Source organism: Paroedura picta, unplaced genomic scaffold, assembly GCF_049243985.1.
Source record: "Paroedura picta isolate Pp20150507F unplaced genomic scaffold, Ppicta_v3.0 Ppicta_v3_sca21, whole genome shotgun sequence".
In the NCBI taxonomy this organism is placed as follows: domain Eukaryota; kingdom Metazoa; phylum Chordata; class Lepidosauria; order Squamata; family Gekkonidae; genus Paroedura; species Paroedura picta.
The window spans coordinates 2,351,787-2,369,058 of NW_027518618.1; the positions used below are offsets into that span (position 1 = coordinate 2,351,787).

Below are 17,272 nucleotides of genomic sequence, written 5' to 3' on the forward strand. Positions count from 1 at the left end.
GTGTGTATGAACACAAAAGCTTTATCTTGAATAAAAGTTTGTTGTTCTCCTGGACTCAGACTTTGTTCTGATCACATTACAGTGCGTAATACTTTAAAAGCTAAGCCAGGTTTCAGGTTTTCGTCTCACTGTTTTTAGGGGTGGCCACATGCCCAGGAAACTCACCTAATTTCGCCTTGTGTTCTGTGGGACCTGTCTTGGCTCTGCAAGGCCTGCAGGACGGAGCTATTTCTCCAGGCGACTTCAGCAATCTTGCTCAACCTAGTAGCAGCTTCCCTGATCGTTATGCCGAAATGCCACTGAATTTACTCTGTGTTATCGAGAGCCAGTTTGGTACTGCGATTAATTGGATTTGACTCCCCACTCCTCCACATGCAGCCAGTTGGGTGACCTACGGCCTGTCACAGTTCTCTGAGAGCTTTCTCAGCCCCACCTACCTCACAGGGTGTCTGCTGTGGGGAAAGGAAGGCAATTGCAAGCCACTAAGACTCCTTTGAGTAGGGGTACAAAGTGGGGTACAAAGAGACAGCTCTTCTTCTTTGTAAACAGTGGCAGACTCTAATCTGGAGAACTGGGTTTGATTCCCCACTCCTCTTCCACATCCAGCCAGTTGGGTGACCTTAGGCAGTCAAAGTTCTCTTACAGCTGTTCTTGCAGAGCAGGATTCTCTCAGTCCCACCTACCTCACAGTTGTCTGTTGTAAGGAGAGGAAGGGAAAGGTGTTCATAAGCTGCTTTGGGAGTCCTTCAGGTAGTGAAAAGTATAAAAAACAGCTTCTTCCAGTTCTTATATCTGTCAGATTCATGTGTTTACTATCTAGATAAATGACCCATCTTTGGAAGTTCTCCTTCCTTGGAAGTTTTTAAGCAGAAGCTAGAGAGTCATCGGTAGAGGACAGGAAGGCATGGAGGATCATTATCCATGGGGTTGCAATGGGTTGGACACGACTTTGCACCTAACAACAACAAGAGAGTCATCTGACAGAAATGCTGATTTTATGGACTCAGACAGATTATGAGTGGGTGGGCAGGAAGGGATGTGCCAGGGTTTGTCTCTTGTGGCCCTTCCTTGCATACCCAGGGAATTGCTGATCATCACTGTGGGATGGGAAGTGAATTCCCTCCAGGCCAGGCTAAATTCTGGAGATTTTTGGTGGGGGATCACTTGGGCATGAAATTGGGGTCACTATGGGTGGGCAGGTAATTGTGAATGTCCTGCACTGTGCAGGGGATTGGACTAGATGACCCTGGAGGTCCCTTCCAACTCTATGATTCTAGGATCAGTTTTCTGGTTATGGAACTTGGCCTCTTGCAAAGAAACTTAATTAGCTTTAAAAAAATTCCAGCTTATTAAGGTAGGAATTAATGAACCAGAAGAACCAGAATATAAACCAGGAGCTGATTTTAAAAGTTTCTTTCTTAACACGTGGATATCCTCACCTTCGCTTCCTTGGACGTCTCCAAGAACCAGAACTTGACGTGGCGGTGGCCGACTGTCACAAAGTAGCTGTCCTCCGAAAAGGAGATGGCCATAACCTTACAAGACACTTTGTTGGATGCGACAAGCGTATCCTTCTGCAAGGCAGAAAATAACCATCCACCAGTAATCTCTGCAGCAGGCTCCAAAGCAATGCAAAACCAGAACCCGTCAGAAAGACAGAACGGCTTCCACCTTGTCCTTTTGGTGGGGTTTAAACTTCAATGGCACACCAAATTCTGTTCTCTGGTTTTGGGTTCCCCATTAAAGATTTGTAAACGCCATCTAGGTCTTTAGGCCCAAGAGTTTTGATGCTACACTCCAAACCCGTGGATAAATATCTGCAGGGACGCCTCTGTAAGGCCGTTTCTTACCTTCCAGTCCCACACGTTGACAATCATGTCATGTTGATACCCAACTGAGACGATGTATTTCATATTGGGAGAGAATGCCACGCAGGCCACACCATGCTTGTGGCCATGCAGCTCCGTCACCTGCGTTGTCTCATCGACGTCCCAAACTCGGACTGCCGGTCTGTGTCCATTCTACGGGAGCAAATCGCAGAACAGAAATGAGTCCTGGACTTCATTTGGCCTGATGCCAACACAAGTGTCTGGCTCGCAGTACCTCTTAGTATATCCAGCTCAAGCATAGAAGAACTGCCTTTTATACCCCATTTGTCACTACCCAAAGGAGACCCAGAGCAGCTTACAAACACTTTTTCCTTCCACTCCCCACAACAATCACCCTGGGAGGTAGATGGGGCTGAGAGAGCTCTAAAAGAATTGCTCTGCAAGAACAGCCCTAAGAGAAGTGTGACAAGCCCAAGCTCACCCAGCTGGCTCTACGTGGAGGAGTGGGGAATCCAGATTACAGTCCACTACTCTTCCACCACGACACCACGCCAGCTCTCTCATATTAATGACAAAGAGGAAAGAACCAGTCCAGGGGGCTTGAATTCCAGTCAGATTTGTTTTAAAAAGACTGGCTTCTCTCCCCCGACCCCCGGTCCAGTTTCCCTTTCTTGCTTTCCCTACCTCCACCCTCATCCAACATTACATATTTTTAAAAAATAAATAAATAAATTGTAGTAAGAGAAGCCACACCATGAGTGTAGGTGCAAGAATGAACAAATGCCACAACCTGTGCCTCTTACAGCAAGCCGAGGGCAGGTGATGTGGAAAGAAGCCTCCCAGGAGACTGCTAAAACAAGCCAGGTAAATGACATGTTTGTTAGTTTCAAAAAATGGTTAATTAAGTCAGCACAATGACCTCCCCCCAAACATCTTAAACCAGGGGTAGTCAAACCACGGCCCTCCAGATGTCCATGGACTACAATTCCCAGGAGCCCCTGCCAGCATTCGCTGGCAGGGGCTCCTGGGAATTGTAGTCCATGGACATCTGGAGGGCCGCAGTTTGACTACCCCTGTCTTAAACCAACATCCCAATCCTAAATTCTCTTGTTTTATTTTTTTTCAATGTCTTTAAAGCTGCCTTTCTCCTTACGGAGCTCAAGTCAGCTTACAATGTAAATAAAATACATAACGTTACTTACGTAAAAATACATAAAGCCAAACTTTTAAATCATTAATAACTAATACTTCAGATGCCTCCTAGAGATCCAAAGTGCACCTCCCTGGGGAGGCTGTTCCATAGTCACACCAGAACGGCCCTCTCTCTTGTGTGCTGGCAGACAAGCTTCTTCAGCTGGCGGGGCAGTCAGGAGGACCTTTCCCTGCAATCTCAATTCATGGACAGGAGCAGACAAGGAAGTGTTAATGGTCTTTGTCAGTCTTGCATAATGAAAACCCTGGAGCAGCTCACCTCACCGGTTACGATAAACTTCCCATCAGGAGAGAAAGACAGAGCGCTCACTGTTTTCCTGAAAGAGAAAGGAAAAAAGAGTATCTTCTGTAAGTAGCAGTAGGCACACCCCACTGGTGTGGCAGCCAGAGAGAGAACCTTGTGGTATGCTGAAGACCAACAGCTGTGGCCCAACAGAAGCATCGCAAGTCATCACGACAGAACACACACCCAATTGGGAGTACGGCAGCCATGAGGCCTTTCTGGAATATAATCTGCTTGTCTCCGTGGGGAAAAGCAGCAAGCAGCTGGGCAGGGAGAAGGTGAAACAGCCATCTCAGGAGCTACTGGTGAGTGTTGCATTCTTACTTTGTGAGGGTATATAGGATGCAGGAGAGTGGGTGATGTTTGTGTGTGTTTTGGTCTGTTTCTTGCCTGTGTGGTGAGGGACTACAGCTAATCACATCATCTGATTTGCATTAGGTGGCAGTGTTGCTTGGGGCTGACTGCTAGTTATACCCTCTGTGGAGTGGGCCTTTGTACGCTAAGGCAGTGGTCCCCAACCTTTTTATCCCCGGGGACCACCCAGTACAAGAAAACAGTGGACAGAAGAATGTTACCCAGAGGTGTCAAAAAATAGGGAGACATTCTGCCCCTCTAATACTCAGAAATCATTTCCAGGATCTCCTTATAGATAGTGGCTCTGGACCACAGGAACAAGGGCTGTTCCCCCAGCTCCCCCAAAGCTCAGAAGATCTTTCACAGGCCCCTGGGGATGAGAGGACCAGTTCTTGTGCTCCCAGTGGGTTAGGACAGAGATGCATGCTGATTCCCTATTGAGAGGAGTAGAAGCCAAAGTGTGTCGACCGGACTTCTTGTCTCGGGAGGTCTGCTGTCTACCTGGCGCAAGAATCAAGGATGTCACGGAAAGGGTGGGAAGATGCCAGCAATAAGATGCCCAAGCAATGGAAATAAAAACTCAAAAAGCACAAAGGACTTCCTCTGGTGGCTCCATTCCCCATCACCTAACTTTACTTTCTTTAAAGCATCGGACCAAAACCATCTTTTTACCCAGGCTTCTCATTAGGGATTTTTATCTAAGCAGCGCTTCAATGGTCTGCTTATTTTTTATGGATAGTTTTTATGCTACTTAAGTCCACTGTGGTAATTTTATTTGTAAACCTTTTCGAGCATAGGCACCGCATAGCAATATCCTAAATAAATGAATGTATGAGTCCATGCTTATTTAGGCCTATTAACTCATTAGACATGGAGCCTCTTGTGGCGCAGAGTGGTAAGGCAGCCGTCTGAAAGCTTTGCCCATAAGGCTGGGAGTTCAATCCCAGCAGCCGGCTCAAGGTTGACTCAGCCTTCCATCCTTCCGAGGTCGGTAAAATGAGTACCCAGCTTGCTGGGGGGTAAACGGTAATGACTGGGGAAGGCACTGGCAAACCACCCCGTATTGAGTCTGCCATGAAAACGCTAGAGGGCGTCACCCCAAGGGTCAGACATGACTCGGTGCTTGCACAGGGGATACCTTTACCTTTACCTTTAACTCATTAGACAGGAGGGAAGACAGCAAGGCAGCATGGGACAGCCCAATCTCATCATATCTGGGAAGCTAAGCAGGATCAACATTTGAATGAAAGACCCCCAAGGAAGGCTCTGCAGAGGACGGCCAGGGCCAACAACCTCTGCTTGTCATTTACCTTGAAAGCCTCTTGCAGGGGGGGGGCATCAGTCGGCTGTGACTTGACAGCACTTTACACACAGACAACTCATTAGGTATCTTTTAATTGACAAATCACAAGGACTTTCACCAAACACCTCAGACAAGCCCTCTACTGCCTGGGCAATTGCTGCCCACACTTTATCAGAGGCCCATGAGTCCAGAAGCTACTTTTAGGGCTCACAGATTCCAAAGATGCTGACTCCCGTCCATAAAACCTCTGGATTGACACCTCATTAGGCAGGGCTCATGGGAATTATAATCCATGGATATCAGTTTGACTACCCCTGTCATTAGGCGTTAAGATGCCATGGATAGCTCAAGACCATTTGGATAGCTCAAGACCATTCGTGGTTAAGAAAGTGAAAATACCTTGAAGTATTGAAGATATGCCTTTGCTTGTTCTTCCAGGGATTAAAAATAACGATGACGCATCTGGAAAGGAAGAAAGAGAGAGCTATTTTACAAAAGCATTAGAATCCCCCTGATCAGAAGAGGGAAAACAGCAGGAGTCTCCATAACCTGGGAATGCTGACAGAAGGGGGGAACAGACCTATAGCAGGGGTGGCCAAACTGTGGCTTTCCAGATGTCTATGGACTACAATTCCCATGAGCCCCTGCCCTGCTGGTCATACAAAATGACACATCTCCACATCTTACTGTATCCCTTCCTTCTGGGAGATATTTGGATGCTAAGACATGCAAAGAACCCTAACACTCCTAGCAGAGTCTAACCCTGGCTGCATTTCAGACTCCACAGGCATTTTACCCAGTTTGCTTCTCTCCCCTCCCCAGGTTCATTGCAATGCCTGCTTGAATAATGTATTTTATGGGCCTTATCAAGGAATCAGATTTCTAGTTGCTCTTACAACAGCCAAGGACTTACCCCGTTGGATATGCTATGTATCCCGTGTTCGGATCGCAAGTTAAAGAGCTGCTGGTTTGCGTGCTTATTCCCAGCACTTTTTCCAGCATAACCTGCCATGAGGAAGAGAAACAAGCAGTAAAGTCTCTTGGTGTAAATACAATGGCGTGGCCTTCCCTGCGTAATGTGACCCAGAGGTCCGCTTCTGACCAGCTGACCTGTCCCTACTCACTCCCCGGGCAGATTTCCCTCCACAGGCATTCTCGTGGTTTTGTTTTTCTGAGCTGCAGCAAGAAACCTTACATTTAAGCGGAGGCGTTCTTTCATTGCTTTCTTACTTCTCTAGATGGCAGTCACATGAATCTGACAGATATACTATAAGAGCTGGAAGAAACTGGTTTTTTAATACTCTGCTTTTCACTGCCTGAAGAAGCCCCAAAGCAGTTCAAACTCTTTTTCCTTCCTCTCCCTACAAACACCTGTGAGGTAGGTGGGACTGAGAGAATCCTAAGCTCTGCAAGAACAGCTGTAAGAGAATTGTGACTGGCCTAAGGTCACCCAACTGACTGGATGTGGAAGAGGAATGGGGAATCAAACCCTGTTCTCCATATTAAAGTCTGCCACTCTTTAAAAAGAAGAGCTATCTCTTTGTACCCCTACTCAAAGGAGTCTTAAAGTGGCTTGAAATGGCCTTCCCTTCTTTGCCCCACAGCAGATATCCTGTGAGGTACATGAGGCTGAGAGGCAGATTAAATGTGGGAAAGACTTTACCTGTAGAATTTCTGATTGTCTCAGAATCAGGATTGGAAGGGACCTCCAGGGTCATCTAGTCCAACCCCCTGCATAATGCAGGAACTCACAACTACCTGCCTACCCACAATGACTCCAATTTCATGCCCAAGTGACACCCCCCACCAAAAATCTCTAGAATCCAGCCTGGGAGGGAATTCACATCCCATCCCACAGTGATGATCAGCAATTCCCTGGGTATGCAAGGAAGGTTCACAAGAGACAAACACTGGCACATCCCTTCCTGCCTACCCAGTCATTAGCTTCCTACGTTCATAAAATCAACATTTCTGTCAGGTGACTGACTAGCCTCTGCTTAAAAACATCCAAAGGAGAACCCACCACCTCCTGAGGAAGCCTGTTCCACTGAGGAACCGGTCTAACTGTCAGAAACTTCTTCGGGATGTTTAGCTGAAAATTCTTTTGAATCAATTTCAAACCTTTCCTCATATGACTTGGTCTTTCTGCTGTTAATAATCTAGTGACCACTGTGGATCTTTCACAGCTTTAAAATGCTTTGTTTGTATGGTTGTTATGGCTTCAGTTTCATTCATTCATTCATTCATTCCTTTAAACCCCAATGTGAAGCTCCCTTATACCTTAATCCCAGTTTTATCTACCTTTGGAAAAGCTGTTTTATTTAAATTTATTTAAATGCAGCAGCCAGGATCCTCACGGCAACACCGTGGAGGTCCCATATCCGGCCTATTCTCCATCAGCTGCAATGGTTACCAGTTGAATTCCGGATCAGACTAAAGGTTCTGGTAATTACCTTCAAGGCCATACGCGGTCAGGGCCCAGTGTACCTGAGGGACCGCCTCCCCGCCTATGCCCCCAAAAGAGCTCTGCGCTCTACTGCCTCCAATCAGCTAAGGATCCCTGGCCCTAAAGAAGTCCGTCTGGTCTCGACCAGGGCCAGAGCATTCTCTGTTCTGGCCCCCACCTGGTGGAACGAGCTCCCAGAGGAGATCAGGGCCCTGACGGAGCTTAAACAGTTCCGCAGGGCCTGCAAAAAGGAGCTCCTCCACCAGGCATTTGGCCGAGACCAGATGTAATCTACAGCGACCAAGGGCCCCTGCTCCCCCCCCCACCCCCCTCAGAATTCAATCAATAAGCCACCCCCCTCAGAATCCCATCAACAAGCCCTGGACCTGTTTGTGTTATGATTGTTTATTGTTATACTGTGTTGTGTTTGGTTGCAATTGTTGGTTATTGGTGTACATGTTCTACAGACTGTTTTATGTATGGTTCTCTGTTATAATGTAAACCGCCCTGAGCCTCCGGGGAGGGCGGTATAAAAGTATGATAAATAAATAAATAAATAAATAAATAAAATAAATAAATTAGTTAAGTTAGTTTTCACTTTGTGAAAGTGTTTCTTTTTAAAAGAACCAAAGAATAAAAACACAATAAGCATAGTTTAAAACAATGGTTTAAAACAAACAAACATCAATACACACCAGGATTTTATGAGAACATAAGAAAAGCCCTGCTGGATCACACCAGTGAAGGTCCATCTAGTCCAGTATCCTGTCTCACCTAACAGCCAGCCAGTTCCTCTGGAGGAGCAGCCACGGGGCTGAGAGATCGCGGCCTTCATAAGAACTCAAGAAGAGCCCTGCTGGGTCAGACCAATGGTCCATTCATTCCAGTATCTTGTTTTACAGTGTGACTGAGTAGTTCCTTTAGAGGGCCAAGGACAGGGCAGAGAGACCAAGGCCTTCCCTGAGGTTTCCTTCTGGCTCTGGGACTCTGAATGTGGAAGTTCCCTTAGCCATTGATATCTTTATCCTCCATGAATGTATCTAATTGCCATTTCAAGCAATTTATTCTCTGGCAATGAATTCGATATTTGAATCACTCTCTGTGTATTGTGGATTTTTCTTTTGTCTGATCAGTTGATCAGTTTCATTGGGTTGTCATTTTGTGTTAATGCCACACTGTTTGCACAAGTGTGCTGACAGCGGGCTTTGGTGGGAGGGGGCTCAACATGGGCTTTGGTGAGAGTTAAGCCACCCAAGTTAGATGCCTTCATCCACTCCGGTCACCATCCTGGGAGGTCCTCAGGCAGCACATATTCCCTACCAACGCACTGCTTCTTTAAGTACTACTGGTTATTGAATGGCTTTTTTAATATTGATGTAAGCAGCTTTTCCCCCTTCAAGGATCGCTGCCTTGTTGTGGCAAGGGGGCTTGCGTAGTTCAGTGAAGCTATGAGCTATGCCAGGGGTCCTCAAACTTTTAAAACAGGGGGCCAGTTCACTGTCCCTCAGACCATTGGAGGGCCGGACTATCGTTTTTAAAAAAAAAAAACTGAACAATTTCCTATGTATACTGCACATATCTTATTTTGAAGATAAAATGAAGAAGCCTCACCAGTGCCCATATTGGTGGAACTCCACTTTTATTTCAGGCTCAAACTGGTGTGGTGTGGGAACCGGCACAATTACAGAGTCGGTCCCTCCACCACCATTCCAGTTCACACTACCCTGTGCAAACTGCACTGCGATTTGTGAACTCGCATAGGAATCTGATTGCATAGGTGAGATTAAGACCCATGCAATCAGATTCCACTGCAGGAAAAAAGAAGGCACATATGCCTTTTTTCTTCCAAATTTAATGTGAGTTCAGCCATACAAGCACATGGCTGAACTCGCACTGCTCAGAGATCACAACAGTGTGAACCAGGGCTTACACAGCACACAGCATACAACATCATACACAACTGAATAGCAATCAGAATATAAATGCAGTTTGGTGTAGTGGTTAGGAGTGTGGACTTCTAATCTGGCATGCCAGGTTCAATTCTGCACTCCCCACATGCAGCCAGCCACCTTGGGCTCACCACAGCACTGATAAAGGCTGATCTGACCGAGCATGAATCTCAGGGCTCTCTCAGTCTCACCCACCTCACAGGGTGTCTGTTGTGGGGAGAGGAAAGGGAAGGCGGCCGTAAGCCACTTTGAGTCTCCTTCGGGTAGAGAAAAGCGGCATATAAGAACCAACTCTTCTTCTCCTTCAGTAATCTCAGGGCTCTCTCATCCTCCCCTCCCTCACAGGGTGTCTGTTGTGGGGAGAGGAAAGGGAAGGCGGCCGTAAGCCACTTTGAGTCTCCTTCGGGTAGAGAAAAGCGGCATATAAGAACCCGCTCTTCTTCTCCTTCAGTAATATCAGGGCTCTCTCATCATCCCCTCCCTCACAGGGTGTCTGTTGTGGGAAGAGGAAAGGGAAGGTGACTGTAAGCCACTTTGAGCCTCCTTTGGGTAGAGAAAAGCAGCATAGAAGAACCAACTCTTCTTCTTCAGTAATCTCAGGGCTCTCTCAGCCTCACCTCCCTCACAGGGTGTCTGTTGTGGGGAAGGGAAGGGGATTGTAAGCCGCTTCAGATTCCTTCAGGTAAAGAAAAGCGGCATATAAGAGCCAACTCTTCTTCTTCTTCTACTGTCAATTAAATTGGGTTTCCTACTCCTTCGCTGTCTGCAGAGCTGGATTAAGTTCCCATGCAATAACACTGAGCACTGACCATTTGCATTTCCTCTGAGCACTGACAATTTGCATTATCATTGTTATGCCACCCACCTAGAAACCACCCCAACCAACTAACCAACTTCAAAAAAAGGCTCTCCTTATGTTAAAAAAAAATCCTAATTGTTTTAACGTGGTGGGGGGGGGCGGGTCTCTCTTCGGAGGAAGGCAGCAAAAAGAGCTTGGCAAAAGAGATCCGACGGGAAGGTAGGGGGGGGGTAAAGATTAAAATCCTTGCAAGAGCAGTTTTTCTAAGGCAGCCGCTGTGCGCTGCAGACCCTGCGCTGCTTTGTAAACCTCATTTTCCTGTTGCTACTCTAAGCTCAAGCCAACTAACCAACTTAAGAAAAAAGGCTCTCCTAACGTTAAAAAAAAATCCTAGCTTGTTTTTAACCTCGATCAGGCAGCCGCTGGCTTTCCACAGGCACACTCGTTATCCCTCCAATCACGCCAGAGACAGAGGAAGAATGAAGAGACGGAGAAAAGGCGGGACTCAGAGAGTGCAGCTCAAATTTCACACATGCGCACCGCAGGGAGTCGGCTGCTGACAGGCGGCTGGAGGGAAAAACACCCGGCGGGCCAGATAAAAATCGTCCGGGGGCCGGATTTGGCCCGCGGGCCGTAGTTTGAGGACCCCTGAGCTATGCCGTGCAGGGCCACCCAAGACGGACAGGTCATAGCTGAGAGCTCTGACAAAAGGTGATCCACTGGAGAAGGCAATGGCAAACCACTCCAGTATCTTTGCCATGAAAACTCTATGGACAGTTCCAAGAGGCATAACGATATGACGCCGGAAGATGAGCCCCTCAGGTCGGAAGGTGTCCAATATGCTACTGAGGATGAGCAGACGGCTAGTACAAGTAGCGCCAGAATGAATGAAGCGGCTGGGCCAAAGCCGAAAGGACGCTCAGTTGTGGAAGTAACTGGTGGCGAAAAGACAGTCCGATGCTGTAAAGATTTTTATTCCATAGGAACCTGGAACGTCAGATCCATGAATCAAGGCAAGCTGGACGTGGTTAAACAAGAAATGAGAAGACTGAACATCGACATTTTAGGAATCAGTGAACTAAAATGGACAGGAATGGGTGAATTTAATTCAGATGACCATCAGGTATACTACTGTGGACAAGAATCTCGCAGAAGAAATGGAGTAGCCTTCATAATCAATAAGAGAGTAGGAAAAGCAGTCTTGGGATACAATCCCCAAAATGACAGAATGATCTCAGTTCGAATCCAAGGCAAACCATTCAACATCACAGTGATCCAGGTCTACGCCCCAACCAATGCTGCTGAAGAGGATGAAGTTGATCAGTTCTATGAAGCCCTACAACACCTTCTAGAAGCAACGCCCAAAAATGATGTGCTTATCATCATGGGGGATTGGAATGCTAAAGTAGGAAGCCAAAAGATAACCGGGATAACAGGCAAGTTTGGCCTTGGAGTACAAAATGAAGCAGGGCACAGGCTGGTAGAATTTTGTCAAGAGAATACAATGGTCATAGCAAACACTCTTTTCCAGCAACCCAAGAGACGACTCTACACATGGACATCACCAGACGGTCAACACAGAAATCAGATTGACTATGTGCTCTGCAGCCAAAGATGGAAAAGTTCTATCCAGTCAGTAAAAACAAGACCAGGAGCTGATTGTGGTTCAGATCATGAGCTTCTTGTTGCAAAATTTAGGCTTAAATTGAAGAAAGTAGGGAAAAGCACTAGGCCACTCAGGTATGAACTAAATCATATCCCCGACGAATACACAGTGGAGGTGACAAATAGATTTAAGGAATTAGATCTGATAGACAGAGTGCCTGAAGAACTATGGACAGAGGTTCGCAACATTGTACAAGAGGTAGCAACTAAAACCATCCCAAAGAAAAAGAAATGCAAGAAATCAAAATGGCTGTCTGAGGAAGCTTTACAAATAGCTAAGGAGAGAAGGGAAGTGAAAGGCAAGGGAGAAAGAGAAAGATACACCCAATTGAATGCAGAATTCCAGAGAAAAGCTAGAAGAGATAAGAATGCCTTCTTAAATGAACAGTGCAAACAAATAGAAGAAAACAATAGAATGGGGAGGACCAGAGATCTTTTCAAGAAAATTGGAGATATGAAGAGAACGTTTCATGCAAAGATGGGTATGATAAGGGACCAAAATGGTAGGGACCTCACAGAAGCAGAAGAGATCAAACAAAGGTGGCAAAATTATACAGAAGAACTATACAAGAGCGAGCTTAACATCCCTGATGACCACAATGGGGTAGTTACTGACCTGGAGCCAGACATCCTGGAATGTGAAGTCAAATGGGCCTTTGGAAGTCTGAGCAACAATAAAGCTAGTGGTAGTGACAGCATTCCAGTTGAACTATTCAAAATCTTAAAGGACGATGCAGTAAAAGTGCTACACTCAATATGCCAGCAAATTTGGAAAACTCAACAATGGCCACAGGATTGGAAAAGGTCAGTTTACATTCCAATCCCAAAGAAGGGCAATGCCAAAGAATGTTCAAACTACCGCACCATTGCACTAATTTCTCATGCTAGCAAAGTTATGCTCAAAATCCTACAAGCTAGGCTCCAGCAATATGTGGACCGAGAACTTCCAGAAGTACAGGCAGGATTTCGAAGAGGCAGAGGAACTAGAGATCAAATTGCCAACATATGCTGGATCATGGAGAAAGCTAGGGAGTACCAGAAGAAAGGAGTTCGGCAAGGCTGTATACTGTCGCCTTGCCTATTTAACTTGTATGCAGAGCACATCATGAGAAATGCGGGATTAGAGGAGTCACAAATTGGGATCAAGATTGCAGGGAGAAATATCAACAACCTCAGATATGCAGATGATACCACTCTAATGGCAGAAAGTGAAGAGGAACTAAAGAGCCTGTTGATGCGGGTGAAGGAGGAGAGTGCAAAAGTTGGCTTGAAACTCAACATCAAGAAAACAAAGATCATGGCATCCGGCCCTCTCAATTCCTGGCAAATAGAAGGGGAAGAAATGGAGATAGTGACAGATTTTATTTTCCTGGGCTCCAAGATCACTGCAGATGGGGACTGCAGCAAAGAAATTAAAAGACGCTTGCTCCTGGGGAGGAAAGCTATGGCAAATCTAGACAGCATCCTAAAAAGCAGAGACATCACCCTGCCAACAAAAGTGCGTTTAGTCAAGGCTATGGTCTTCCCAGTTGCAATGTATGACTGCGAAAGTTGGACCATAAGGAAGGCCGAGCGTCAAAGAATTGAGGCTTTTGAACTCTGGTGCTGGAGAAGACTCTTGCGAGTCCCTTGGACTGCAAGGCGAACAAACCAGTCAGTCCTCGAGGAGATCAGCCCTGACTGCTCTTTAGAAGGCCAGATCCTGAAGATGAAACTCAAATATTTTGGCCACCTCATGAGAAGGAAGGACTCCCTGGAGAAGAGCCTAATGCTGGGAGAGATCAAGGGCAAAAGAAGAAGGGGACGACAGAGAATGAGGTGGATGGATGGAGTCACTGAAGCAGTAGGTGCAAACTTAAATGGACTCCGGGGAATGGTAGAGGACAGGAAGGCCTGGAGGATCATTGTTCATGGGGTCGCGATGGGTCGGACACGACTTTGCACATAACAACAACAAGCAGCTTTTACGAAGCAAGGTATGAATATCTGTAAAAGGCAAATATACATGATCTACACACACATGTATACACAAGCATAGGTACTGTCAACTTGCCAAGGTACAACCTGACTTGGTGGGGGAGACAAGGGATTCTTGCTACATGAAATCAACTGATGAAGATAGGTATAGGAGACAAGGCATCCCAGAAGCTTCCCTGGAATTCAGGATCATTTATCATCCCTGAATTGCTGGGAAAATAAAGGGGGGTGCACTACTAACTGGGCTAGCATATAAAAGAGACCATAGCTCTAGTAACAAAATTCAGATATTTACTTATTAACGTCATTTATATCCTGCCTTTCTCCCAAGCAGCTTACAATATTAAGAACATAAGAGAAGCCATCTTGGATCAGGGCAGTGGCCCGTCCAGTCCAACACTCTGTGTCACACAGAGTGGCCAAATCCCAGGGGCCATCAAGAGGTCCAACAGCAGGCCCAGAACTTCATAAGTCCTCCCACTCTTGCTCCCCAAGAAGACAGAGCATCCCTGCCCCAGACAGAGTCCTCCATCTATACCTTGTGGCTGACAGCCACTCATGGATCTTTGCTCCAAATGTTTTTCCTCAAGAACCTGTGTTGGATCAAGCCAATGGCCCCTCCAGTCCAACACTCACATAGTGGCCAAACCCAGGGGCCTTCAGGAGGCCCACCAGTTGCCAGGACTCCCACTGTGACGATACAGAGCATCACGGCCCCATCACTGCTTGCATCTCTGCCTTGTGACTAATAGCACTGATGGACTGCTGCTGCAGATGTTTATCCAATCCCCCCTGGAAGCTGTTGAGTCCACATTGGGAATCCTCTCCTCCACTGTATTGCACAGCCCTCATTTATTTTAATTTAAATCATCTAATTTATTTAATTTGCCTATACCTCTCCTTTCTCCCCAGGGGGGACCCAAAGCAGCTTACAACCCCTTCTCCTCACCCCAATTTATCCTCACAACAAGCCTGTGAAGTATGAGTATCTCCACCTGCCAAAATATCACAGCACTTTACTCCCCCTTCCTGTCAACCCTGGTTTAAAAAATATCAACAGGATTTTAATATTTAAATGTTTTAAATTTGATTTATTGTATGCATGTGTTGTGATCCGCTCTGAGCTCTTGGGGAAAGGCGGCATATTAAATGTGAAAATAAAGTTTTAACTATAATATTTAGCCTCCTGTATTTTATCATGGAGCAATTTAATAGACTTGAATCTGTATTACTTTACTATGATGTAAACCACCCTGAGTGCCTTGAAAGGGCAGTATGACAATGCAAAAATTAATTATCCCTGTAGTAATTAATTACATGATTAATTAATTACTACGGGGATAATTAATTTTGCGTTTTAATTAATTGCATTTTAATTAATTGGGTAGTTTTCCTCCATGACGCTCAGGGTGGCATGAAACAGGCTCCAGTTTATCCTCAGTACCACTCCTGCGGGAGGATCTGAACCCGGATCCGAAATTGAGGGTTCCCCCCCCCCCTTATTAGTGACTTGGCCCCGCCTACAGACAGGAGCCTGCCTGGCCACGCCCACTTCGTCCCCGTCCCGGCAGCCCTCGACCACGCCCCCGGCTTCGCTTGGCCACGCCCCCTCACCGCCTCCTCCGGCCCCGGCTGCTTCGACCGTCGCCTCAGGCTGAGGAGAGGCGGCGAGTCCGCCCCGGAGCCTGTCGCGGTCGCGTAGAAGCCTCCCCCTCCTCCGGGGCCTGCCCCGCCACCGGCCATCGCTCCGGCGAGGCCCCTCCGCGCAGCGCCGCCACCCTCCCCTCAGCCGCCGGCGCCGCTAACCGTCCAAACTGCGCGCGGAAAACCGCCACTCTCCTCCCATTGGGCCGCGGCCGCGTCAGTTAGGCTCCCGCGCAGCCAATGAGAACGGGCTGCTCTGGCAACGCCCGCCACCCCGGTTTCCCCGGCCCGTCAGCTGTCGGGGTCGCGAGTTCGAGTCACTCCTGGAGACCGGATGCTTTCTCATAGCCTCGCGCCGTGCCTCGTTGCTTTATGGTTTTGAGGAGTCGCCGGGAACAAAACATGGATGTTTACGGGAATGATCTCATTTTTTTGCAAAATATCATAGTGTAACATTCACAATTATAATTAATTATATAGCCCCCGCTCCCCCCCCCGCTCCTCCCCCTCCCCCCCCTCCCCCCCTCTCCCCCCTTCCTCCCAGAACTCCACCAGAGCGCTTTGGACCTGCTGTGGTATTGCACTGTTCCATCGTTATATTATTTTATTATATTGTTATACTGTTACATTCTGTTATATGGTTACAACCACTGTTATTAATTACTGTATGTTTTAACGAAGACTGTTTCATGTATCGTTGACTAGTTTTAGTGTAAACCGCCCTGAGCCTTCGGGGAGGGCGGTATATAAATCTAAATAAATAAATAAATAATAGGTAAATACACTGAATGAATGAAGACTCCATACTTTTGACATTTTTTTCTGGAGGGAGGGCAGTGTAATCTCAAGGGCAGCGATACAATGCTTATTATTATTTATTAGATGTATTACTTGCCGCTCTCATAAGTCTCGTGGTGGGTTACCCCACATCAAAATAAAACATTAAAAACATTAACATTACAAAACAGCCCCTGTAGCAGCAAAAAAATCAAACTCATCCTCTATCTCCCCTCCCCTTCAGTCAACCTCCACTCTCTCTGAGCCTCAGGGTGTAGGTTTCCAGGGGTTTATCATAATTCCTACTGTTAAGATGGTCGGTTCATCGTCTGACAAAGAGTGCTTGCACTCGAAAGCTCCCGCCTTGAATAAATCTCTGTTGGTCTTAAAGGTGCTACTGGATTTTGATTTTATTGAATAAACAAGTAACTCGTATTGCAGCTGATTTGGAAGTGTACTGTTTTCCAATCTTGGTTTGATTCAAAAGGGTCCCCGTGTTGGTCTGAAGTAGCACAATAAAATCAGAGTCCAGGAGCACCTTCAAGACCAACAAAGTTTTATTCAAGGCGGGAGCTTTCGAGTGCAAGCACTGTGACACAGTTTACTAATGTAACAGGATTAACTTTTGCTTATATATTCCCACTGTCGTGATGGTCAGTTCATAGTCTGACGAAGGGTGCAAGCCAGGGGTAGTCAAACTGCGGCCCTCCAGATGTCCATGGACTACAATTCCCAGGAGCCCCTGCCAGCGAATGCTGGCAGGGGCTCATGGGAATTGTAGTCCATGGACATCTGGAGCGAATGCTGGCAGGGGCTCATGGGAATTGTAGTCCATGGACATCTGGAGGGCCGCAGTTTGACTACCCCTGGTGCAAGCACTCGAAAGCTCCCGCCTTGAATAAACCTTTGCTGGTCTTAAAGGTGCTCCTGCACTCTGATTTTATTGTCCAATCTTGGTTTGTTCGTCATGCTCCTGTGGGCCTCCCTTTGTCAGCCTCTTTGTGGGGCTGGAATTGCAGCTGATCTCCAGCCTA

The 17,272-nt window shown here is 46.8% G+C and overlaps 1 protein-coding gene across 5 annotated transcripts in view; it reads right to left on the reverse strand.

Annotated features, from left to right (window-relative positions):
• The window catches only part of WDR62 (WD repeat domain 62), a 40,848-nt gene that overhangs the window by 23,126 nt on the left and 450 nt on the right, over nt 1-17,272 (reverse strand). For 3 of the 5 annotated variants that reach the window (XR_013227553.1, XM_077318458.1, XM_077318457.1), the window contains exons 1-6: nt 15,432-15,648; nt 5,895-5,986; nt 5,381-5,443; nt 3,301-3,358; nt 1,851-2,021; nt 1,440-1,574 (exon numbers count right to left, since the gene is read on the reverse strand). Coding sequence is in view for 4 of the 5 variants with exons in the window: in XM_077318458.1 (XP_077174573.1) it covers nt 1,440-1,574; nt 1,851-2,021; nt 3,301-3,358; nt 5,381-5,443; nt 5,895-5,986; nt 15,432-15,560 (648 nt within the window). In the remaining variant the exon portion in view is untranslated. Of the gene's footprint in view, nt 1-1,439; nt 1,575-1,850; nt 2,022-2,619; nt 2,724-3,300; nt 3,359-5,380; nt 5,444-5,894; nt 5,987-15,431; nt 15,649-17,272 lie in introns of those variants that run through there. The other 2 variants (XM_077318459.1, XM_077318460.1) reach the window with 2 other exon arrangements.